At 37.8% G+C, this 25,964-nt stretch overlaps 2 protein-coding genes across 2 annotated transcripts in view; one reads left to right on the top strand and one right to left on the bottom strand.

Moving 5' to 3' along the window:
• The window catches only part of STK3 (serine/threonine kinase 3), a 248,629-nt gene that overhangs the window by 169,825 nt on the left and 52,840 nt on the right, over positions 1–25,964 (top strand). The window contains exons 9-10 of the mRNA XM_080646972.1: positions 1,613–1,805; positions 19,091–19,266. Coding sequence (XP_080503098.1) covers positions 1,613–1,805; positions 19,091–19,266 — 369 coding nt within the window. The remainder of the gene's footprint in view (positions 1–1,612; positions 1,806–19,090; positions 19,267–25,964) is intronic.
• Positions 6,268–6,727, bottom strand: LOC308236864 (nuclear transport factor 2-like; the record flags this gene model as incomplete). Its single annotated transcript, XM_080646973.1, has 1 exon — positions 6,268–6,727. Exon 1 carries the CDS (start codon positions 6,649–6,651, stop codon positions 6,268–6,270), a length of 384 nt encoding a protein of 127 aa, XP_080503099.1. The 5' UTR covers positions 6,652–6,727.

Here is a 25,964-nt window from a genome sequence, read left to right as displayed (position 1 = left end):
TTAGGAGGCTGTTTTAATAAGCCAAGTGGGAGAAGATTGTGGCTTTGACTAGGAATGGCCAAATAATTTGCATGGGACTCTGAGAATAGGAGCTGGTGACATCGCTGTTAAAATTGTAAGCCTGTGCCTCTAACTTAAGCATTCAAGTAGATCAAAATTTAAATGTAACTAAGTACATGCGTTTAGTGCAGGGGTGGGCAAACTTTTTGACTGGAGGGCCACAATGGGTTCTTAAACTGGACCGGAGGGCCGGAACAAAAGCATGGATGGAGTGTTTGTGTGAACTAATATAAATTCAAAGTAAAGGAGCGGAGGGGAGAGCAAGAGAACCGGATAGAACAGCCGGATCCGGCCCGCGGGCCGTAGTTTGCCCAAGGCTGGTTTAGTGAAATAATGGACTAAGAAATGAAGGAACTAGTTTTTTAGTTCAAGTTCTACGGTTTTTGTTTTGTTTTGTTTTCAGTTCTACTAAATAGGTGTGTGGCCTTGGGGAAATCTCCTACTTTCTGTGGGCCTCCGTTTTTTTCAGATATAAAATGAAGGTTTGAATTATTAAAGGTCCCTGATTTTATAATTCTATGAAAAAGTAAACATATAATTAATGTTTACTGTATAACGGGATACTGAATGAAACACTTTAGTAAAGTCAAAAGTACCGTAAGGCATTCTTATCTATATGATACTTATGTTTATAAAGGATTTTACAGAGAGTTACAATATGAGATCATAAATTTAAATGTAAAAGTGTGTAATGCAGACTATAAATTCTACAAAAGATTGGAAAAGAGAGTAATTAGTAAAGACTGAATTAACCATGAAGATAATACATACTTGATCTGGGACTAGGTATGATTTAGTTAAAATGAATAGAGAAGAATGAGAATTCTGGGTAGAGAAGAAGCATGAGCAGAGAGAGGACTGAATGAGCATAGCATGATATGAGTTTTTGGCAGGTAGGGACTCAGGTTGAACTTTGTGAAAATAGGATTCATAGTGAGAGAAAGTAGGATAGAAGTTACCAGGTATTGGGGGAAGGGCAGACTGGGGAGTTATTTTTTAAAGAGTACAGAGTTTCTGTTTGGTATGATGAAAAAGTTCTGGGTGTAGTGAAATTGGTGTAGGTGATGATTGCACAACACTATGAATGTACTCATTGTTACAGAACTATATACTGAAAAATGATTAAAATGTTAAATTTTACGTTACGCATATTTATCACAATTTTTTAAAAAGCTAATTGCCTTTGTATAAGGCTATAAATTTTATAGCTGTTATAATAAGTGTCAACATGTTCTGTCTTTAATGTGCTCTCTTTTATTTATTTTGTCACTGCATTCTTTGTTATGAATTTGTTGATAATTTACATATTTTGACCCTTATTTTAAAAATAGCTACAGCCTTCTATTTCATCAATTTCTTTTGAGTTAGCTTTAATTACTAAAGCTTTAGGTTCTTTTGGATAACTTTGGCTCTTATGATAACATTTGTATGTATATCCTTATATTAAAATTAGCAGTAATAGTAGTATTTTTCATGATTAAAAATATGTTGAGAATTAAGAAATCCAGCTGTCTTAAGAAAGCCTTCCTTCACTGCAGTGTTTTTCTTGCAGGATGAAGATGAGCTGGACTCCCACACCATGGTGAAGACCAGCTCGGAAAGTGTGGGCACCATGAGGGCCACGAGCACCATGAGTGAAGGCGCCCAGACCATGATTGAGCATAACAGCACGATGTTAGAGTCCGACTTGGGGACCATGGTTATAAACAGTGAGGATGAAGAAGAAGAAGATGGAACTATGAAAAGTATGTGGCTTTTTTCCACTGAATATTAATTTTCTATTTTGAAAGTATACGTCCATAGAAACCAGGATAGTTCTGTATTACTTTTTATAGCCAGTGTGGAAATTTTTGTTTCTTTGCTTTATTTAACACTAATAAATTTTAAAAATAATTTTTTTTTAAGATAGCAGAAAGCACATCTCTAGTTTAGGATTATGGAAGTTTTTTGTTGAAGAATGCTTACCCATAACATAATTTAATTTGTATAGTGTTTTACAGATAAAAGATAGTGTTTTTATTTACTTTTCCAATAAAAAAAAAGTGAATCAAAAATTCTGTTCCAGTAAATACAACATAATATTATTTCATGTTGTCTAAATTATCAGTTAAACTGCACAGTGATACAGGGGGTGCAAGTTAGAGGAAATAGGGCCAATGTGGGACAAAAAAAACCATTAGAAATAAGGCTTAAGAGACAGGGTTATTCATGCATAAAATTTAGTTTAGTGCATATTTACTACTGCTTGTCATGTGTGAGGCACAGTGCCAGGGGTGCTGCGGGGGGCTAAAATGACAATTAAGACATTCTCTCTGATGTCTGTTACTTCCAGAGTGGTGAAGATAAAGTCTCACAGACTAGCACTTCTCTATATTTATATATGTGTATATATGCATATATCTACATATGTGTGTGTGTATATATATTTGCCATATAGTTAACCAGGGGAGGTGGGGGTAATGAATTTTCTATATCCCACAACTGGTGGGTCTTCTGAGACTTTGCTCTGGAAATAGTCTAAGACTTGGGTTTCCTGAAATTCCTAGCCAGGCTTCTGACTAGGATAGGCTATCTGCGCCCCAAACATGCTTACCCAGCTGCACTGGATGGTCTTGTGGCCTCCAAAGCCAGCTAGTGTTGTGATGCAAGTCCTGTGCCCTGTAGATCAAGAAGACCTTATGAGACATTTTATGTCATTTTTCTGCATGCTGATACAGGTTTTTAGCTAGACTTTCTGACTTTCAGCAGACATTTAGATGATCATTGAGTGCTTTCTTGCATCTCTAGTGAACTCCCTATGAAACTGCATAAACAACTTTTCCATGCAGTTATATAGCTGGTCATCAGCATATAAAAATTATTAAAAAACGTAAGTCTTTATGGAATCTAATTCATGTTAGAATGTTATGTTTCAAGGAAGAGATATGTGATGACAATTTATCAGACATTAAATTACATCAGAGATTTTCTTATATTTTGTGTAGTGACTTTTAGCTTTGATAGCCACAGAAATCATTCATTAGATGTTATAATTTTATGTCCTAAGTATGATTTTTTTGAAAATCATATTGAAATGAAATTTCAGTATGTTCACGTTTACATGATCATATTCTTGAGATCTTATTAAAAGCCCGTATTTAAGTTGATCAGATAATGGTTTATATAGTTGCAGTTGTTTTATGTGCTTCTGCAAGTTTTAAATCCCAGGAGTCAGCTTTGAGTGTATTTTAAGTTTCTGCAATTTAGACATCATTCTGTAATGTTCCCCAAAATCCAGTAATGTGACCCCCAGGGGTTGTCATACGGTAGTATAGAAACAGTAAAAAAGGTGAAGAAGTTACTGAAGCTGAACTTTTCCTGAAACCACATAATTACTTTTTGTTTTTCCTTAGGATCTAAATCTTTTTTAAAACTTCTTAGATTCATTGGTATGAGCTCTCAGGTTATGTCAACAGTCAAAGCCTCATTTGCTAATGTGTCCTTAGTGTTTTTGTTCCCTAAAAAGATCATAGCATTGCCCTGGCCGGGTGGCTCAGCTGGTTGGAGCATAGTCTTATATACCAACAAAAGCTACGGGTTCAATTCCCAGTCGGGGCACATGCCTGGGCTGCCCAGGCATGTGAAATTACAAACCTGTTTTCCTTACTTCTGGAAAGTGTGTTGATTTGACTCTAGGAAGCAAAATTATTAAAAGATCTTTTGAAGGAAAGTGGGCAAAAGTGACAAAAAATATTTAGAATTTGACCTGTTTTTTTAAAAAATGGCATGGGAGTGCACTTTCCCTTCCCACTGAGGAGTCTCCCTGACGGAGCTGAAACACCAAAGGTGTCTCCCAGAGCAGAGTGGAGCTGACCCGCACAGAGCAGACCTTTGTGGAGCAGAGCTGTCTCGCTGGAGAGGGTCCTGCCCCCAGGGCCTCCTGGCCCCAGGGCTGCTCTATAGTCATGCTGTTTTCACCGCCTTGTGGTATCACTGCAAAAAGTTTCCTTCACCACCTCCGAACTTGCGGATTCTTGTTGGCGTTGAATTGGTGCCAATGACCATTGGTTGATAAATCTAAAAAAATGTATTTTAAAAAACCCAATAGCTAACACTTAATAAAATATTAATATCTTTCTTTCTCTTTCTAAAACAAATGGCATGGACCTGAGGGCATGTCCCAAGAAGAGCTCTCCAAACATATTTTCAGCAGTGACAGCATTACTTCTGCCCTCCCCTCCCATTCTTCCCATTCACATCGCTCTCAGACCTCCTCTTTATCCATCTATGAGGCAGGATTCAGCTGGGTAACCAAGATCTTTCACAATGTGGCAACAGCAAGTGTTTACACAGAGATCTCTAGGTTATCCAGATTGGTGAATGTCAGGAGAATTATGAATGGTTAACAGTGGGTATACGTAGATTGATTGTCATTAAGTAAATCAACATTTAAGAGTTTTTGTCCTGAAAGAGAGTAGATTAGGCGCAGGTCAAGGAATCCATTGTCATGAAATTGATGGGATCGTGGAGGTTATATCTTTGTGGGTGACTCTGGGAAAGCAGTTATTTCAGCAAAGAGAAGACGGGGGCCTTTCACCCCGTTCAGCTCAGATCTGCTCCGCTCTGTCTCTGTGGAATGGTTCCTGGTCTTACAGAGCAGGGCTGCACGGGAGCTGCAGCGGCGCTGAGAGGACTCTCTTTAGTTGGTTTCCGATGAAGCGCCACACTCTCCAGTAAGGGTACAAGCTAGTTTCATGGCTTTAGCTACTCTCTTCCTTCTCTCCTTACTGCCTCCACCTTCTTGGTCTTCTTTTCTCCCTCTCCTGGCAAACGTGACCATGGACCAGTCTGTTTGTCCATCTTCTCTGCATCTTCATTGTGGCTGCTGAGTGCCGATGGAGACATTCTCACATATGTACAGATGGCGACCACCAGTTCTTGGCCTTCACCCCCATTTGGGCCCTCAGAATGTTCCTATAGCCCATGTCTCTCTGCTCAGCTCTTTCCCATGCTACGCAGTGGCTACTTTAGACCTCCCTAAATCTCTTCCTGCCACCTCTCCTCTCAGTTTCAGTAGATTACCCTGCTTCCTACTTACAGGGAAAACTGAAATGTTGTGACGTGAGAATTAGAGAAGCTGTGCAGGTGTTTCAAACGTGGACTTTGGAGTAAGATAGGAAAATTAGAGTCATTCTTAACCTCTCTTTTCCTTCACCCCATCATTGAATCAACATCAAGCCTCATGCTTCCTAATTGACCCCCTGCCGCCAGTCTTAGTCCCCTACCCTATACAGATCTCATCATCTCTTTTTTGCTTTGGCCCTCCGGTGACTCCCCATCGCTCTTAGTATAGAGCCCAATCTGGGTTAAAAGGCAGTATATTCTCTACTCTCTGTTTACCTTTCTGTTCTCAGGTCTCACTATCCTTCTTCTAGCTCCTCAGCTCTTAAAATACTCATCCTTACCTTTGGGATTTCATGTGCCCAAATCCCTCTGTGTTGCACTGCCCAGTACCTCCCTTTGTTTGGATTCCTGCTTCCTTGGCTAATTCTCAGGCTCAGTTAAGAGGTTTGCTTCCTCTACCGACCCAGGTTAGGGATGGGTGCCCCTCCCATAGGCAACCATCTCACTTCATACTTTTACTCTGAATAGCAATTGTCACACTGTATTATAATTGCCTATTTCTGTACGATTATCTGTTTATTCCCCACTGTATTCCCAGTGCTTAATACAATACCTAGCACAGTAGTAAGAGTTCATTCAATATTTTCTGAACAAATGATGTGGTGTAGGGAAAAGAGCCAGGGATTTAAAGTCAGACCACTTTTTGTTGTTGTTGTTAAGAAAATTTTTGTGGTTTTATTGTATCATGAGGCATTGAAACATCTGAACAAATCAATATCTGGATGGTGAGGCAGCTGCTTTCTCCTTCACTTCTTTGGGTTACTAGAGCAACTTGTCAGTAGATTAAAAAAAAAAAAAAGACAACCTTTTGCATTACTTAAGTCTTTCCAAGGCATACGCTGGTACAACACAAACTTCTCCTGTCAGATATAACTAGCCTAGCGTCCAAACATCATGCACGATACCTAGGTAGCAGCAGCGCACTGCGCCCGCTCCCACCTCGGTCCTGCTCATTTGTGTATATTTGGAGCATCTGGGGGAGTGGGAATAGTATCTGGAAGAGTAGGGAGGAGGAAACAGCATGAGTGCCTGGCTGGGAGGAGGTCAGCCGAAGTTGTGCAGGGCAAGCCTGAACATGTCATTGGTGCAAACCCAAGCATCATTGATGTTCTTCAATAGGAACATCTGGTGGAACCCCATGATGGGGTCTTCATCGGCCTTAAGCTGGCCCACAACCATGCTGAGGATGCAGCTCTCTGGCGTGGGCTGGTGGTCCTGTGCCGTGATGCTGTGCTGGATTTTCTGGAACGGAAGGCTAGACAATTTCTCCACAATGGCAGCTTTCCCCTGGAATTGCTGTCCTTCCCACGTAAGGCATGATGCGTCCATGTAAATTGCGCCTAGTTGGGTTCTGTCATTACCAAATAACTGGTAGTAATGTTGAATGAAGCTGGATCCAGTCTGCTCCCAAATTGGCTCGTCTCCCATTCTGGAGCGTCACCCAGCCTCGTTGAAACCCGAGGGGCTGGCACGATGGCGGCAGTGGCGGCGGCAACCCAGCGCGGTCGGCCCAGACCTCTTTTAATTGTGTGTGACTTAATGTTTTCTAGCTTCAGTGATGTATATTTGTCTGCGTATGTACGTGTGGATGAATTTAGGTAAATACATTTAGCACCTAGCAGAGTGCTTTAAATACAGCAGGTTAATAAAGATTAATCTTTACCTGATACTCTTGTCAGTTTGTCCTTCCAACAACTTGGAAAGCTGGAGCATCCGGAGAGTCAGCCCTGCTTCCCACACAGCCAGGGAGGCTGCTGCTCCTGGGCCTGGAGACCCGAGCCAGTGAACAGCTCTGTTCTTTTCCTTCCCAACAAACTCTGCTCCAGCCTTTCCCTGCCTCCTGCAACACCTTGCTCTTTATTCAGTCAGATAGCCAGAGGGGATTCTAGAGACAGTAGTGATCTCTAGAATGAACAGATTAGCACAAGCATAAATATGAACGATTGAATGGCACAGTAAAGACACTCAGCTGATCTGACATCTCCGGATTGGGAGTATGCTCAGTCGTGTGTATTGTGATAAGTTGCAGGTGGGAGAACTATTATATTTCACTGTTTGTGAAATTTGATATCTCTGAGAAAATGGGTGAAGTGTCATGGAAGCATGAAAGAGTAATTTAAATTTTATTTTACTTTTTGTTTCAGAAAAGAGAAAAAGGTGAATTTCTCAAATTATAACTGTCTGTTAATGAGCAACTAGTGTGGTCCAAACATTATTTTCAGGACTTTCCATACATTGTTTTATTGACTCCTCACAAGGACCCTGTAAAGTAGGATTGTCACTACCATTCACCACTGAGGAAATTGAGACTTGGTAATGATAAATGACTTTTTCAGGATTTCATAGCAAGTCAGTGGTGGAACCAGAACATCTGTGAGTTCTTTAGGAAAAGAGACCTGGATCATTATGAGCTAACTTAGTTTTGTGGAAACAAATCAGATCAGAGTAATATAATTGCCTTTTTTTTGACAGCATCACTAAACTTGTAGATTAGAGAAAATGTAGGGTTTGGACTTTGTGTTTTAGGATTTTGGAAAAGTATTTGACAAGGTCTTTGATGATATCTTTGTGGACACTCTGTAATATGACCTAGTTGGTAGGTCTGACGATTGAATGGTTATACCCAAATGGGCTTGTGTCAGTCGGGGATTATTGGAGGAAACAGAAACTACTCTAGGTATTTTAAACATACAGATTTAAGTCAGAAGTGTGGACATTAATAAATCAGTGGAGAGGTCGGAGGCAAGAGCTGTGTAAGCTAGGCCTCCAGGAGTCCAAAGTGACCTTCAATGCAGCTACTACCGGTACGATCAGGACAATGAATCCAGAGGCTACCGTTGGCACTGTTGAGTTCAGTAAACCAGATGCTCTCAATCCTGTGGCCATGCAGGTATTAGAGAGCTACTGCTAAGGCAGCCACCCCTGAGCACCTGGGAGGCTGGTGACTGGATGCTGGAATGCTGCTGTTAATAAAAAGAAACACCACGTCTTCATAGCTATGCGTGGCAGAGGAAATAACTGAGGCAGCAGCCTCAGGGCCTCTCCTTTCTTGCGTTCCTGGCTGTGGAAAAAGTATACTTATCCAGGGTAAGGTGCAAGGAGTTCTGGGAAATGCAGTGCTGAGATTCTCAGCCTCTACAAGAAGGCTCGCCAGAGGCAGTGGCACAGTGTTAAGTAATAAATTGTCAACCAGAAGAGATCTCACTGTGTGCTGTAGGGGTCAGGCCTCCGCCCTGGCTGGGTCAGCATTTTTTATAGAAACTTGATGAAGCTATAGACTGAAAGCCCATTAGAACTGCAAGTGACATGAAGTGGAGCAAAATGAAAATAGCTTCTGAGATGGAATCAGGATCTGAAGAGATCGCCACATGCTGGAACAGTGAACTTGATTTATAAGATAAACCCTGGTTTTGGATCCTTGAACTCACCTCACAATGCACATCATAGCAGTAGCCCCTCGGAGATGCTGGTTCTGTAGACCAGAGCAGGACCTTGGCACCTCTACTTAAAAAAAAATCCAAACAACTCTAAGTGCTTCTGAGGTGGAGCTAGGCCTGATAACCACTTTTCAGAACAAGGAAGTAAGTAACTTTCCTCAGTGCCTGGAACTCACTGGAGATTTTAGAAAGGATGGAGAGACAGTGGAGCAGTTGGCAGAGGGCAGGCTGGCTGGTGAATAGGTGGAGACCATGTAGTATTAAGAATAGGTGGAGGAATAACTGGTCGTGTTTAGGTTTTATACTTTTACTTATATTAACCTTTCATAACTGTGTTTAGCAATGATTAAATATTGGGTTAAATAATTTTGATTGAATACATATTTTTAAATATCTTCTTTGTATATACCTATAAGTGATTTTTAAAAATATCACAGTTTATTCATTTTGGACAGTTTTACTTCATTAGTAATAGAAGGCAAATTTAAGATCTGCTTTAGATTTTTAGGAGTTTATCCTGGAAATAGATTCTAGATTGATTTAAAAAGGGTTTAGGACAGTGGTCGTCAAACTGCGGCTCGCGAGCCGTGGTTTGCTGCTCTGTTGACTAATGAGTTTGCCGACCTAGACTCTCGACTCCAATAATTACAGGCCGTTGTTGTTCCTTGTGATCAAGCCCCTATCCCAGTGGTCGGCAAACTCATTAGTCAACAGAGCGGCAAACCGCGGCTTGCGAGCTGCATGTGGCTCGCGAGCCGCAGTTTGCCGACCAGTGGTTTAGGAGAAATGAGCAAGAAGGGAAGACTACCCATTAGGTGTCCCTGCTCCTTAGTTCATCTAATGCCCCTGGACAAAATTGTAAGTACAAGACCATTTGTTCTGAGCAACATCTTTCATGTCCCATTCTGTGCTTGGTAACATCTCTCCGCGCTCTGGTTGAGTCCTTCTCCCCCTTCCTTTCTTCCAAAACCTATTTCAGAAAAGGATCCGATATGAGGATGTAAAGTGCTTAATAATGTTTAATGTTCACAAAATATTTACATTTTTTCCAACAATTATAAACCTTTGAGCCAAAGAAGTAAATCATTAAGGACAGAAGTAAATCATTAAGGACAGCGTTTGAAATGCCAAGAAACAACCAGGAGAGCAGGGTGTGTGGGGGTATCCCTTTCCCATTTCTCCAGAGCTCTTACTATTCTTTCATGAAACACTGTTGTATGTGTCTTTGATGTTAATCTTGCCCACAGCACAGCAGTAAAGGTGAGAACAGTCAACTACAGGTCTCACTTGCAGCTGGTCTCACTGCAGTAATACCCATAGTATCACTGGGCAGTTAGAAACTCTTCGTTTCCTCTACAGAGGTATGATGTGTGGCCTCAGTGGCTCGGAGTCACTTGTGGGTACCGAGTATGGTCTGCTTCTCTGTGTTCTCTTGTCTGTGGAATGTTTAATGATGTTTTGACCCAGCTCGGGCCGGTAAGTGTAGATATTTTGGTCTGAGGATACCTAGCACAGAGCATGGGAAGTCTGTAAATTTTAGTCTTCCTTGGACAAATGAAAATTTGTCTTTCTTGTAAAGGCCCCTGAAGAAAGGGTTTCCAAAGACACACAGTTGCTGTTATAATGCTCATTACTCGTACAGGAAACCATTCCTTTTATTTAACTGAAATCCTTGGGCTTAAATTTGTCTGCTTCCCTTTATTCTACTCTCATTGGAAATGGAAAACAGCTGGTCACTATTTTCTGTTCAAGAACCCTTCGGATGTACTTGGATACTTGTTAAATTATATACTGAGACTTTTCCCGGCTGAACAATTTCAGTCCCTTTAACCTTTGAACAGGTATTATTTTCTAAGCTTTTAATCTTTTTTATGAATAGCCTCTGGACCTTCTCCATGTTGTCTGTGTCCTCCTTTGTTTTAAAGTACAATCTAAGACGTTAAGAAAAAGCTGATGTCAGTAGCTTCTGTATTAACATTCTATTATATATACATACACACACACACACATATACATATATTCGTTATCCTCTTGGCAACAAATTAAAAGACAAAGTTCCAAGATCATTAATCAGGTGGATCACGCACATCTTAAAATACTTTTAGTAGAACAAATTAGATAATATTCATAAATCCCTTTGATGTCTAAATATATTATGCTAAAGTTATGATTGTTATTTCATGCCCTACATTTGACTGACTTTATCATAAGCATGCTAAGAAATTAAAAATTAAACAAATTACATTTTGTTAAAGTATTTTAAAAATTCCTTTATATACTTGAATTTCCATGAAGACTTTTCACCTGTTTAGAAGACTTCAGATTAAGAAAGTTAATAAATAATTGTAAGTGGACTGGCATATTTTCTAAAGGCATTATATTCACACAATTTAGTCTTCCCTGTATATGTTTTGGGAATGTGTGAAGGAAGGGAAAACACTTTTTTTTTCATGGTGATTATTTTATTTTATTTTTATTTTTGCTAATGGGTTTTTAGTTCCACAACAAGTGGTTGACAGAATTAGGGACAAAATTGAGAAACCAGGTAATTTGAACATTATATTTATTATTAAAATAAAAATATTTTTTTATAAGTAGGGTCAGAATTCAGCTGCAGCTGGAGAAATTGATGTCAGTTTTTGTGATTATTCTTTCTCTGTTTAAAAAAAAAAGTATTTGCCATAGCAACCACAATCACATATGACAGTGGTTACTATCTTGAGATTTCCTGCTTCACTCTCCTGTTGAAAGGCCTACTATTTCTTCTTCTTTTTTTTTTTTTTTCCTTTTTTAAAAAATAAATTTTAAGTCAGAAACATCCTCTCTGTCCTACTCCTCTGAACATGCATCCATCTCCCTGAAGACTTGACTGCACACTGTGGGCATGTGCTGAATATTGTGTGGTTAAATATTACTGCACAATTACAGCTGCCTCCTCCCATTAACTTTCCAAACAAATGTTACCTACTTTCCTCTGTTGAAATAAAAAAAAAAGTTTTTATATTCTTTGTGTGTAGCAAAGATATACTCTAAAATTTAATACACAGTTTTAAATTAAATAATGAAAAATATTTGGAGGTACAAGCCCATACATTTGAATACAAAATTAGGTGTCAGCATATCTTGTTCTAAAGTCATCCGAAAAGAAAGATCTAATGTAATGGGCTGCTACCTTTTATTTAAGTTGATTTTCACACTTTTGTTATTTTTAAATAATAAAATGTTTATTTCTAACCTAGGAATGGCTTATTTGCCATGTTTTTTAGTATAGAACCCAATAGGCATTTTACCATAGGTTTTTAGGTCAGCCTGTAAAAGACCCTTAAAACCATAATAAATCTGAAATGTAATAATAATTAAACTACTATATAACAGTGGAGTTCAAGTTTCAGATTGGGGTATTCCTGTAGCAAAACTGAAGATTGCTGCTCCTACCCATTTCTGCATCCTCCACTTGGGAGTAAAAATTTTTCCATTGGGGACTGAATTTAGCTATCTGTACCAAAAAATCCAAATAACAGTAGTTAAACAAATTTCTCATTTATCAAATCCAGCAGCAGAGTGTCCTGCATTGGTAGAATGATTTCATAATGTCAGAGATCCTTTTTTTCACATCATCTTTAGGGCATTATTCTCATTGTCGTCCTGATTGCAGAATAACTGCCAGATGTTCAGCCATTAAATCTGCATCTCAGGCAAGAGGAAAGAGCAAGAAGAAGTGGCTGGTACCTATGTCAAGAAAATAGCTTCCCTGGAAACCCTCATCTCATAGGCCCCAATCCTGATACAGGGCCACTCCTCCCTACAAGAGGAACACCTTGTCACCTCAAGGGAGGGAGGGCCTGTAGAGGACACGTAGGCTTTTACTTTGAGACACTAGGACGCTAATGGTGGCTCACATGCCCTGGTCAGCTCCTGATGGGGTAGGGTTGGGAGCAGCACAGGACTCTTGGGGGTGCAAGAGTAGATTCCTGGGATAAAATTCCTTAGCAATTTCCTTTTCGCTTTAGTCAGTCCGGGGATTGGTTTGCCTCTTCCCTTTCTATTGCCACTACTTACTTCCGATTGGACGTTTGCATGTCTGACTCATTGCACAGAAGAATACTATCTATTTTCAGCCTTTTCCTTATTCTCCCTGATTCTCAAGGAAGTACCTACTCAGCCTGTCTTACTTTTTGTTGTAAGGATTTTTATAAAATATTAAAGCTTTCCCCATTTTATTCTCTGTAGTGGAAAAGTAACTTTTGGGATTTTCTTTCTTTCTTTCTCCTTTTCTGTGCATGCTGCTGCTCTTGAAATATAGGCCATATTAGAGTTGCTGCTCTGTGTTAGTTTCCAGTGGGAAAACATTAGTCTTCCATTTTCTCAGATACAGGGTCTGAATTAAGTCATTGGTAAATTGAAAGGCCACTGTTTCATTATAGCACCAGGATATAAGTAAAGATTTGGGGTGAAGCGTTCCCTATCCCCTAGTTGAGGAGAAAACAGAGAAGACTATAAATGGAGTCTGCAGTGCTGACTGGAGGGAGAGGTAATAAGTGTAGTGCAGGCCTGGCCAGGTAAGGGGGTGGGGGAGGAAGATTTGGGAAGGGGCAGTGGTCAGGGACTGCTGTTTTCTTCAATGGAGTGGTAGAGCCAAAATGTGCTTTTGGTTGTTTTGTTTTTACCAAAGCACCTACATAAGCTAAATTTATTTTTTAAAGAATACTATATAGAAATTTGCTTCAATGAAACATTTTCTATACTTTTGTCAAATGCATTGATAATGGTGAAATTTATGGGTTTCTTTCATAAGACTTATTTCCCAAAGAAACCTTTTTTACTCTCTCGTTTTGAGTTTACTATGTAAACATTGATAACCCTTGTTGTACTAAATGTTAAAATTTTAAATTATTTTTTAAAATAGATTTTTATTGATTTCAGAGAGGAGGGGAGAGGAAGAGAGCTATAGAAACATCAATGATGAGAGAGAATCATTGATCAGCTGCTTCCTGCATGCTTCCTACTGCGGAGCGAGCCCGAAACCTGGGCATGTGTCCTTAACCGGAATCGAACCCAGGACCCTTCAGTCCACAGGCTGACACTCTATCTACTGAGCCAAACCAGCTAGGGCAATGTTAAAATTTTTAGATTTCTTTATACATGTGACCCATCTTAAGACTAGCTGATTAAAATAAGAACTTACAACCCAAATAAATATGCAATTCTATTACAGAATTACTCATCTCTTTAAAAAAAAGAATAATGAGCAAAGGCTTCCTTTAAGGGATTATCTCCCCCCTCTCTCTCCATGATTTGATTTGCTCAATTATTTTATAGAAAATTTATTGAGCTACACTTACAATATTTTATTATTTATTCTCATAAAAAGGTCAGAGGTGGAGACTAATAGAGGTTAAATTCCTGGACTCTGTTATGGAATAAAAGGTTGCTATAGGAACTAAATTTAAATTCTAAAGATAAAAATCTCTTGTAACGATGAAGCCCAGAGACATATCAAGGGTTCTTAAAATCTGTTGAAAATGTTAATGGAATGTATGTGTTTAGTCCAAATGTCAGTAATGTAACCTTGTCAAATTAATCAGTTCCTTTTTTTTAGCAATAGGAGATTTTAGGAAAGAAAGTTAAAGATAAAAGACCAGGAACACCAAATTTTTATATAATATTTATTGATCATTAAAATATTATACTTTCCTATATATTGTATTCATTTGTAACATTAGTAGTAAAGTCTGGACTGACAGGGAATTTAAAGGCAGCATTGGCTGATATCTTGTTAAACTCCCTAAGGAGTTCTTTTTTTCATGTGTTTTATATGAGTGGGATATGAGAGTGTTCTGAGTTCTGAAGGTTTACTATAAATATTGGTGTTTCATTCTATCCTAATTTTGATGGAGTGTATCTTCTCAGAGGGTATCATTTGGGTCCCAGAGGTTTTGTCATACTTATTTTTAAATCTTCTAAAACCTGAACAGCTCTAATTGAAGAATGAGTCTTCAGATGAATAGTTGTAGTTTTGGTTTTTTGCTGTTTTTTTCACTAATATATGAATATTCTAAATGTCAGATTTCTTCTGACTCTACTGAGACAGATCATTCTAAAATTTTGGTAGTCATATGATTTTTAAAATTTATGCCAATACACAGTTGCTAGTAATGAAATACTAGTAGCCTCCATTCATTCAAAAGTAATGATGTTGACACTATTCAGGGTCTTTTTTAGTTCCATATAAATTTTTGGAGTATTTGTTCTAGGTCTGTGAAACATGCCATTGCTATTTTAATAGGGATTGTGTAGCAATCTTGAGAAAATAACAAAGTAGGGATCACAATTGCAGATATCAAATTATACTACAAAGCCATTGTAATCAAAACAGCTTGGTACTGGCACAAGGATAGGTATATAGATCAGTGGAACAGGACAGAGAATCCAGATATCAACCCAAGCCATTACACTCAATTAATATTTGACAAAGGAGGCAAAAACATTCAATGGAGTAAAGATAGTTGCTTCAATAAATGGTATTGGGAAATCAGACAGATACATGCAAAAAAACAACTAAAACAAACAAACTAGTCCACCAACTTACACCATACACAAGAATAAACTCAAAATGAATAAAAGACTTAAATGTAAGTTGTAAAACCATAAAAATCCTAGAAGAAACCACAGGCAGCAAAATCTCAGACATCTCTCATAGCAATATATTTGCCCTTACAGCTCCTCAGGCAGTGGTCGGCAAACTCATTAGTCAACAGAGCAGCAAACCGCGGCTCGTGAGCCGCAGTTTGCCAACCACTGTCCTAGGGCAAGGGAAACAAAGGAGAAAACAAAATAAAAAGTTCTGCACAGCAAAAGAAACCACCAACAAAATGAAAAGGGAGCCTGCTGTATGGGAGAACATATTTGTCAATGATACATGCGATAAGGGGTAAATTTCCAAACTACGTAAGGAACTCATACAACTTAACAAAAGGAAGACAAACAATCTATTAAAAAATGGGCAAAGGACCTAAATAGACACTTCTCCAAAGAGGACATACAGACGTCTAAGAGACATATCAAAGTCACTAATCATCAGAGATGCAAATTGAAACTAGAATGAGGTGTCACCTCACACCTGTCAGAATGGCTGCCATCAGCAAATCAACAAATGACAAGAGCTAGCAAGGATGTAGAGAAAAGAGAACCTTAGTATATTGTTGGTGGGAATGCATACTGGTGCAGCCACTATGGAAAACAGTATGGAGTTTCCTCAAAAAATTAAGAATGGAACTGCCATTTGACCTAGTGACCCACTTCTAGGAATATATCGTAAGAATCTCCAAACACCAATCAGAAGGAATCTGTGTACCCCTACGTTCATAGCAGCACAATTTACAGTGCTAAGATCTGGAAACAGCCCAAGTGCCCATCAGTAGATGAGTGGATTAAAAAGATGTGGTATATTTACACACTGGAATGCTATGCAGGTGTAAAAAAGAAGGATCTCATCTTATTAGCCTCTCCTTATGGCCACTGATGTTGAACATCTGTGTGTAGTAAAAACTACTCATTGTTGGTCATATTTATTTGTGAAATTATTTGAGTAAAGGATTTAAGTTTCTGTATTAGGGAACGTGTAGTTTAACAAAAAGGTAAAGGGAAACATTTGAAAGACATAATTCATGGGCTGAAAATAAATATATTACTTTTACTAATATCATTCATGTTTACTTATATTGTATCATAATGTTTTACTTGATTGGAAATTAGGCTCAACCATTGGCATACCCATAAGAAAATGAAAAAGGCTTCAGTGTAGGTAATAAAAAATAAGATCTTTTGCCAATTAGGATCTGCACATGTATAGAGGAAAACTAAGAATAGTTAATTTAAAAACATAATCAGCAGGGTCTCGTAGAGATATTTGTACACCCATGTTCATAGCAGCATTAGTCATAATAGCCAAAAGATGGAAGTAACCCTAATGTCCATTGATTGATAGATAACAAAATGTCACACACACACACACACACACACACACACACACACACACACACACACAATGGGATATTATTTAGCTTAAAAAGGAAGGGAATTCTGACACATGCTATAATATCCTTGAGGACATTAAGCTAAGTGAAATGAGCCAGTCATAAAAAAGACCAATACTGTATTGATTCCATTTATATGAGATAGGGAGAGGAGTCCAATTGATAGATGTTGAAAGTAGAATGGTAGTTTGGGGGCTGGTAGGAAGAGGAGAAGGGAGGGTTGTTGTTTAAGAGATACAGAATTTCAGTTTTGCAAGATGAAAGAAAAGAGTTCTGAATATTGGTTGTACAACAGTGTGAATATACTTAACACTATTGAACTGTACCTTTAAAAATGGTTAAGATGATCAGTTTTCTGTTATTTTACTATGCTTTCTTTTTTATAGTTTTTTTAACACGCATAATAAGACGCCAAAAAAACTGTTTTGATAGGGAAAATTGTGTAATTTTAAGTCAATGAAATGAACATTTTGAAGTGAATAAATACTGTCATTACCAACCTCTCATATCTTTACTTGAGCACTCATCTAAATTCTTAACCCACCAAGTAATGCACACAGGGGTCTAAAAGCTGGGGCGAGGAAAAGGGAGACAGGGTGTTTACCTAACAACTCCCTCTTTTATTTTAATTTAAAGAATCCCAGACTTGCTGATTCGCCACTTAGAGCAGGTATCAATTCAGTTTCATTCCATATTTCTAAAGAGTAAACATAAAGGTTTTTTTAACATTGTGTTCTTTTGAGCAAAAGTACTTTAAAAGCCAACAGTGTTAGTAACTATAGTTTTAAGTTGCATTAGTACTATTGCAAATGCATTCTAGATGGGCGAGATCACTATTAGCAATGTTACATCTGATTTTAGAAGACCATGGAGAGTCTGCAGTGTCAACATAGGCAAGTAAGATGATGAGGAATCTAAAAAACATGTCATATGAAAGGAACTAGGGATGTTTCAGCTGAAAAGCAGACAAGACAGGAGCCATTATCTGCGTCTTCAGATATTTGATGTACTTGTATATAAAAGAGGAATTTACTTGGAACATGAGTATAAATTATAGAAGGACATATTTCAAGTTCACATTTTAAAAACTACTTTTTGTAACAGAGTTTCCAAACAGGCTTCTTTGTGGGGAGGTGTGCTACCCGTCGCAGGAAACGTTTAGGAGGAAGGTGGGTAACCTACCCTCTGGAGAAGTGTGGAGGAAGTGTCTTTGTGGGAGTGGCTGAGGCCTTCTTTTGGAACTCCAGGGCTTTACAGAATCCAGTTTGAAAACCACTGATCAAGACCATACCAGCTAGATTTAAAAATCTGGTAATACAAATGTGTTGTGTTTTTTTTTCTACTAACCGTTCAGTGTAGAAAATGAGCCATTGAAAGGTTCTAAGCAGAAGGATGACATGGTTTGATTTGCATGTAGAAAGGTCACTGTGTTATCAGTATGGAACTGAAATCAAAACTGCGTGAATCAGTGAGACCAGCGTGGAGGTTGCTACAATGGCCAAGGCAAGAAATGATTAGAAGCTCAACTAGGAAGGTAGCAATGTTGGCCAGAGAAAAAGGGGTTATGTTTAAACAGTTGTATTGAGAAGTAGAATTAAAAAAGACCCAATGATCAGTGCGGTATGATGGGAAGAGAGGAATCTGGGTTGTTGCTCAGCTTTATCCCTTTGGGCATTGAGTAAATAATGTTGACTTGATTAGGTGAGCAGCGAGCTGGGAGTGAGAGACCTTGAATGTAGCTTTAGAACTGGTAAGTGTGTGGTAACTACCTCAGATCCAGTCTATTAGTAAGAGTAAGTATGGGCAAGTTGGGCGTAGAACTTAGGAGCCAGATCTGGGCTGGAGAAATAGAGTTGGAGTTCACCGATATCATATGACTGGTGAGGCCATGGGAGTCCAGGAGGAGGTGGGATTAGCCAGAAGGACCATGAGGAAGTGAAGAGATAAAAGAGGAGCCTGGGTGAGTCCTTATGACTTCTAGTAGCTAGTGGTGCACAATGACAATAATAATTCAGGCTTAGCTATTTAAAATAAAGCAGGTTTTTACAATGTTCTTTCTCTGACAGATTTCAAATACATCTGCAATGATTTTAAATAAAGTTATGGTAAAGATCTGCCAAAATTCTGAAATGTTTCCACAATCTAAGAATATCATGGATCTCTGCCTAATCATTGGTTGAACTTTTATTTCAACCAATGAATATGTTTTTTTGTTTTAATTCTCATTTTATTTTATTTTATTTTACTTTGTTCTTCATTAAATTGACTATGTTAGTCTTAAATATGACCAGTGAAAATCCATTATATTGCTCAATAAAAAATTATACTTCAGTGGAAATCATTCTTCTTTAAATGTGAGCACTTATACTCTCTCATGTTATTTGTTTACCTAAGGAAATGCAACTTCACCACAAGTACAAAGACCGTCTTTCATGGACTACTTTGATAAACAGGATTTCAAGAATAAGAGTCATGAGAACTGTAATCAGAACATGCATGAACCCTTCCCTATGTCCAAAAATGTTTTTCCTGATAACTGGAAAGTTCCTCAAGACGGAGACTTCGACTTTGTAAGTACATTTGAATTCTCTCATTTATATTTTCTCCTTCTTTATTTTATTGTCAGATTGCGAATCATAGTATTGTGTATGTATAAAATTATATAGACTATAGATTAATATTCAACATATAGTCATAAATGTGAGTAAGGGAATGGTATAGTTGTAGTTTTCTTGTAGAAATGTACTTGCAGAGAAATGTAAATAATTGATTACAGTTAAATAACTCATAGTCCACATTTACAGAAATATTTAGGACTCTTTAAAATTAAAATGACAACTATTTCAAAAGATGTTTCTAATAGTGCAAATATGAGATACTTCTGACAGTCAGTAAATTCAGTTTCCAAAACAAGTGATACAATATTTATGACATAGACTTGGAGAAATTTGCCTCAACTTTGAAAGTTAACTGAATTCGTTTCTAATTGAATAAGTGTTAATTCCAGTTTTTTTTTTTGTCAGAAATAATAGCCCTATTTTTTTTCTAGTTAGCATATAAACTTCAGTATTAAACTGTGCTTTAACACCTCTTTTATTACATTTTCTCTTTTTTCTTCTGCCCTTTTCCTTTTTATTTCTTTTAAAGAATGCAAATAACACAGACAATTCTAAAGCAACTATTTACACATCTTGAGAGAGTAATTTCTCATAATGAGTTTTTTAATGGAGTAGACATCTTTATGGAGTAGATTTTTGCTTTAGCATGTTTTGAATAGTATGTTACTTTTGGCTATTATTCTGAAAGATTTTTTTTCCCCACATGAAGTAACTACAATCCTTCACAGCTATATTTATAATACATTTATTCATAAGTAAATAAAATTTTAGATGTATGTATGTCTTTAATTTTTTAAGTAACTTTAAGCCATTTTGCTTAGCATGCCTCTAAATATTTTTAATGTTGAGTACTTTACTCCTAAATATTATGATTATTTAAGTTTTTTAAATAATCAGATAATAGAGTTTCAAAATCTGTCCTCAATAAGTTTAGTACTAATTGCTAGAAAATATTAGCAATAGCACAGGTTATCCTGAAAACATTGTGATATTTACTTACTGTCTTTTCAATTTTGAAGTTGTAAATTAGAAAAATAAAATTTGTATTTCTGTAGTTTTTGTAAGATTTCATTTTAAGCTACTTTTTAAAAAATTATAAATTATTTAGAATGCTGACATTCAAGCTTTAAATCATTCATGAACATAATGAATTATGTAGAATATTTAGCATCAAAGAACTCTGTCTTGTCTCAGCTAGAATAAATCTTTATAGCCTCTGGGAAAGAGTATGAAATGATCTACAAAGTAATGAATAAATTATCATAGTTAAGAAATATTAAATAAAATTAATTATTTCAATTAGTTTTTCTACTTATTGGCTTAAAACTGCAACTTTTTATTTGCTCACACTTTTGTGGGTAAGCAGTTTGACTAGGTTTAGATGAGTGGTTCTTGTGCTGGTTTCACCTGGGGTGTCGCAAGTGGCTGCTGTCATCCAACAGCTTGACTAGAGTGAATGATCGAAAATTACCTTACTCCTGTGTCCACCAGTTATGCTGACAGTTAGCAAGGCCACATGACCCTATCAGGCAAGTCTGGAGTTTTTAGGTGGCGGTAGTAGCCTGCTAAGAGGGTAATAGCAGAAGTTGTAAGGCCTCTTGAGACCTATACTTAGGATCTGCATAGTGTCCATGTACAATAGCATCAAAACAATGAATACTTAGTGCAGTGGTCGGCAAACTCATTAATCAACAGAGCGGCAAACCGCGGCTCGCGAGCTGCATGTGACTCGCGAGCCGCAGTTTGCTGACCACTGACTTAGGGCCCTGGCCAGTGTGGATCAGTTGGTTGGACGTTGTCCCAGGTACCAAAGGTTGCCGGCTCAGTTCCTGGTCAGGGCACATGCCCAGATTGTGGGCTTGATCCCCGGTAGAGGGCAGCAGGAAGCAGCCCATCAATGTTTTACTCTCACATCGATGTTTCTCTCTCTCTAAAAATCAATAAAAATCTTTTTAAAAAATGAATACTTAGGAAAGATCTCAACCAAGGAGGTTTAAGACTTGTACACTGAAAACAACAAAACATTGCTTAAAGAAATTAAAGAAGACACCAAAACATGGAAAGACATCTCATGTTTAAGGGTTGGAAGTCTTAATATTATTAAAGATGTGAATATTCTCCAAAGCAGTCTATAGATTTGATGTAATTTCCATCAAAATCTCAATGACTTTTTTTTTTTTTTTGCAGAAGAATCCATCCTAAAATTCATATAAAATTTTAAGGGAGTAGGAGAGTAAAACAATCTTGAAAAAGAGAAATGAAGTTGGAGGTCTTATACTTCCTAATTTCAAACCTTACTACAAAGCTACAAAACAGTAATTAACAAAAAAAGCTACAGTAATCAAAACACACAGATACATAGACCAATGGATTAGAATAAAAAGCCCAGAAATAAACATATATAGTCAAATGATTTTTGACAATAGTACAAGACCACTCAATGGGGAAAAGATAGTCTTGTCAACAAACAGTGCTGGGAAAACTGGATATCCATATGCAAAATAATGAAGTTGGGCTCTTACCTTATACCATATACAAAAATTAATTTAAAATGAATCAAAGATCGAAACATTAAGAACTGAAACTATAAAACTCCTAGAAAAAAATAGGGGAAAAGCTTCATGACATTGGACTTAACAATGATTTCCTGGATATGATACTGAAAGCATAGGCAACAAAAGAAAAAATACTTAAATTGGACTACATCAAAATTAAAACTTTTGTATATCAAGGGACACTATCAACAGAGTGAAAAGGCAACCTATGGAATTAGGAGAAAACATTTGCAAATCGTCTCTCTGATAAGGAATTAACATCTAGGATATACAGGGTGGGGCAAAAGTAGGTTTATAATTGTTTGTGTGGAAAAATAATACAAAAATTAATAATATAAGAATAAACTGTGTTTTATGTACTCAGAACCATAAACCTACTTTGCCCCACCCCGTATAAAGCACTTCTGCAATTCAACAACAAAATAACAACCCAATAAAAAATATGCATAGCTATTTCTTCAAACAGATATTTCTCCAAAGAAGATAAGCAAATGAAAACAACACACAGACAGGAGACAGAAAATAACCAGTGTTTGAGGATTTGGAGAAGTTTGAACGCTTCCTTATGTACTGTAGGTGGGAATGTAAAATGGTTTAGCTATTGTGGTAAACAATATGGCATTCCTTCAGAAAATTCAACAATATTACTGTGTGTTCCAGCAATGCTACTTCTGGGCATAAACCAAAAAAAGTGAAAGCAAGGACTCAAACAGATATTTGTACATCCATGTTCATAGCAACATTATTCATAGTAGCCAAAAGGTGGAAGCAGCCCAAGTGTCCATCAAGGAATAGATAAACAAAATGTGATATATATACAGATGGAATATTATTCAGCCTAAAAAGGAAAAATTCTGTCACATGCCATAATATGGACAAACCTTGAAGATACTATGCTAAGTGAAATAGCTAGACACACAAGGACAAATACTGTGCAATTCCACTTACATGAGATACCTAGAGTATTCAGATTCATAGAGATAGAAAATAGAATGGTAGTGGCCAGGGGCTGGGGCAGAGGAGAGATGGGGAATTATTGTTTAGTGGGTACAGAGTTTCAGTTTTGCAAGATGAAAAAAGTTCCAGAGATGGATGGTTGTGATTGTGGCCCAACAGTGTGAATGTACTTAACGCCACTGAACTTGTATGCTTAGAAATGGTTAAAATGGTGGGTTTTAATTATATATTTTACCACAATAAAAAAAAAATAAGAGGGAGAAAAAGAATTTGCATAGTATCTGCCCTGGCCATTGTTGCTCAGTGGTTAGCCGGTCAGCCTGTGCATGGAAGGGTTCGATTCCCAGTCAAGGGCACATACCTGAGTTGCAGGTTCGAGCCCCAGCCCCCATTAGGGTGCATTCAGGAGACAACCTATTGATGTGTCTCTCTCACATCAATGTCCCCCCCCCCCCTCCTCCACCCTTCCACTCTCTCTCAAAATCAATGGAAAAAATATCCTCGGGTGAGGATTAACAAAACAAAACACACAAAAATGCATAGTGTCACTTCTGCCATATTTTGTTAATCAAGATATGTCACAAGACCAGTCAAGATTCAAGATTTTGGAGTCCTTCTACCTGAAAATTCCAAACTTGTTAGAAAACAAACTAATTTAACAAATGTTCTGCTTTCTGCTTTAGATTGTGCTAGGCACTATGGGATATAAACACACATATATAATATTTATTAAATTAAAAAGGCAAGGTATTAACTATTAAGTTGTAATCTAGAGCAGTAATTCTAATGTCATATGGTTTTGCATAAGAGGGGGGAACTCAATATTAAGGCTGGGGTGGGTTATGAAATTATACTATTGTGAGGGCTTTGTCTAAGCATTGAAAAATGGATAGCAGGAGGAGGGAATGCAGGCACTACCGAGAATGATGCGTATAATAAAAAGCTTAGAGATAGGGAACCACCAGTTGTATTGGGTGACAATGACACAATGAAGAAAATACTATGGAAAGGGTCAGATGTCCCTGAGCACAAGATTGCAGAGTCTGAATTTTTATTTCATAATAGAAAGCCACGGAAGGTTTTCAAGTTGGAGAGTGACATGATGAACTGTTTTAAGATCTTAATCTTGATGGCAGCAGGATTTGATTGCTAGGAAAAGACTAGAGGTAGGAAAAACCAGTTATGTGAAATAGGCTTACAATAACATACAGATGGTCCCTGACTTAACAGTGATTTGACTTACAATCTCTGCTTTAGGTGATATGAAAATGATATCTCTTTCTCTCTCTTTGTGCTTCACGTTCAGTAGGAATCATACTTAAACTTCTGAATTTGCTCTTTTCCCTGGGCTGGTGCTAGGCAGTACGGCACTGTCTCATGACGCGGGGCAGCAGCAGTGAGCCACAGCTCCCAGTCAGACACAGGACCACAGGAGACAGCCGATATGTTGCCCTGTACTATGTGTGTTACCGGGTGTGTTGGATACTGTGCTCTGAGCGTGTTTAAGATAGGCTAGGCTAAGTTATGGTGGTTGGTAGGTAAGGTGGTTAAATGCATTTTGACTTGATATTTTCAACTTACGACGGGTTTATTGGGAGGTTACTCCACTGTAAATTAAGGAGTATCTATAATAATAAAATGGGGGAGAAAAAGAAACAAAAACAGGAGTAGATGTAGGATGCATTAGAAAAGTTTAATCAACAGAAATAGCCAACTTACTAGAGTGCTATTTTGGTTAAGGTGAAGAACTAAATAACAGGAGGTGAAAGAAAAAAAAAAGAAAAAAAAATGTCCTCACAGTAGGAAAGAGGCTTCAAAAGATCCTGAGACTGGATTCCACTTTTGTGGGATTATTTTTTTCTGACTTACACAGGGCATGGAGCCTTAAAAGGGAGTGGAGGAGGGGCGGAGTGGCTAGAGCAGTTCTTCCCTCTTCAACGTTCACTGCACCTGTCAGCTGGAACCACCCAACCCTCCATCACTTTGCGGCAAATGGAAGATGTTTGTGAATAGCTCCTGAGGATAGTGTAAGTGGGGATAAATAAGAGATGAATAAAGGCAGGACTGCCAGATGCATAAAGAAGTACTAGAAGTAGTAGTGAGTGTGGGAAAGGACAAAGAAAAGTGTGTAAGAGGGGCTAAAAGAGAGTAGGGCCAAGTGTAAAGGGGTCAGTGGAATACTTTGCTTACAAAGTAAGGGAATGCTCTGAAAGCAAAGACAGATTTCCACTTATGACACCAGCTGGTAATGATAAGAGAAGTCTGGTCTTATTCATTCTATCATACATTAGACATAGGATGTAAAAAATATTGACTCATCAAAGTAAACAGTGTGCTAAGATTCATGTGTTTATCTTCCCTCTTTACGATGTATGTCAGAGCTACCTTCCAAAAGAACTGCCTTCATGTGATCCCTATGTCTATTAAATAGGAGTTGCTTAAAAGAGCCCTAAGTTGTTTTGACTATATTTTCAGGATGTAGAAGTCTTATCCGTCTGCATGGAGGAAAATAGGTTTCCAGAAAGAAAAATGAAAGAGAACACTTCACTATCTTTTGTAGTATTCAAGCAGGTTCCTAGGAGACGGAACTTATTGAGAGGCACCTGCTGGACAGATGTGCGGATCAGGAAGCATTCTTTATCTTAAAGCCTGTCTGCAACATCATGTGTGCCTTTTCTTTTTCTAAATATATTTTATTGACTTTAGAGAGAGAGGAAGGAAGAGGGAGAGAGATATATAAACATCAGTGATGAGAGAGAACCATGGATCAGCTGCCTCTTGCACGCTTCCTACTGGGGATAGAGCCCGCAACCCAGGCATGTGCCTTTGACCGGAATCGAACCGGGACCCTTCTGTTCCCAGGCCAGCGCCATATCCACTGAGCCAAACCATCAAGGGCTGTGTCTTTTCTTTAGCATTGTCTTGGATTTTCTGTGAACTGTTGTTTCATATTATGTTCTTGGATGTAATGGGATGACAGGAGAATGAATTTATGTTCACCAACGTGGAGGTATTATAAAGATAGGATAAAATATATTTAGGCTAATTCAACCAAATATTTGAACTTTACTAAAAACTGTTTTGGGTGTGCCTGTGAAGATTTATAAAACAAATGTAAAAGACAAATCTGTTTATTAT

The sequence above is a fragment of the Plecotus auritus genome, assembly GCF_963455305.1.
Source record: "Plecotus auritus genome assembly, chromosome: 11".
Taxonomy (NCBI): domain Eukaryota; kingdom Metazoa; phylum Chordata; class Mammalia; order Chiroptera; family Vespertilionidae; genus Plecotus; species Plecotus auritus.
The sequence above is the reverse complement of the archived record's forward strand: the minus strand, read 5'-3'. Positions and strand labels throughout refer to the sequence as shown.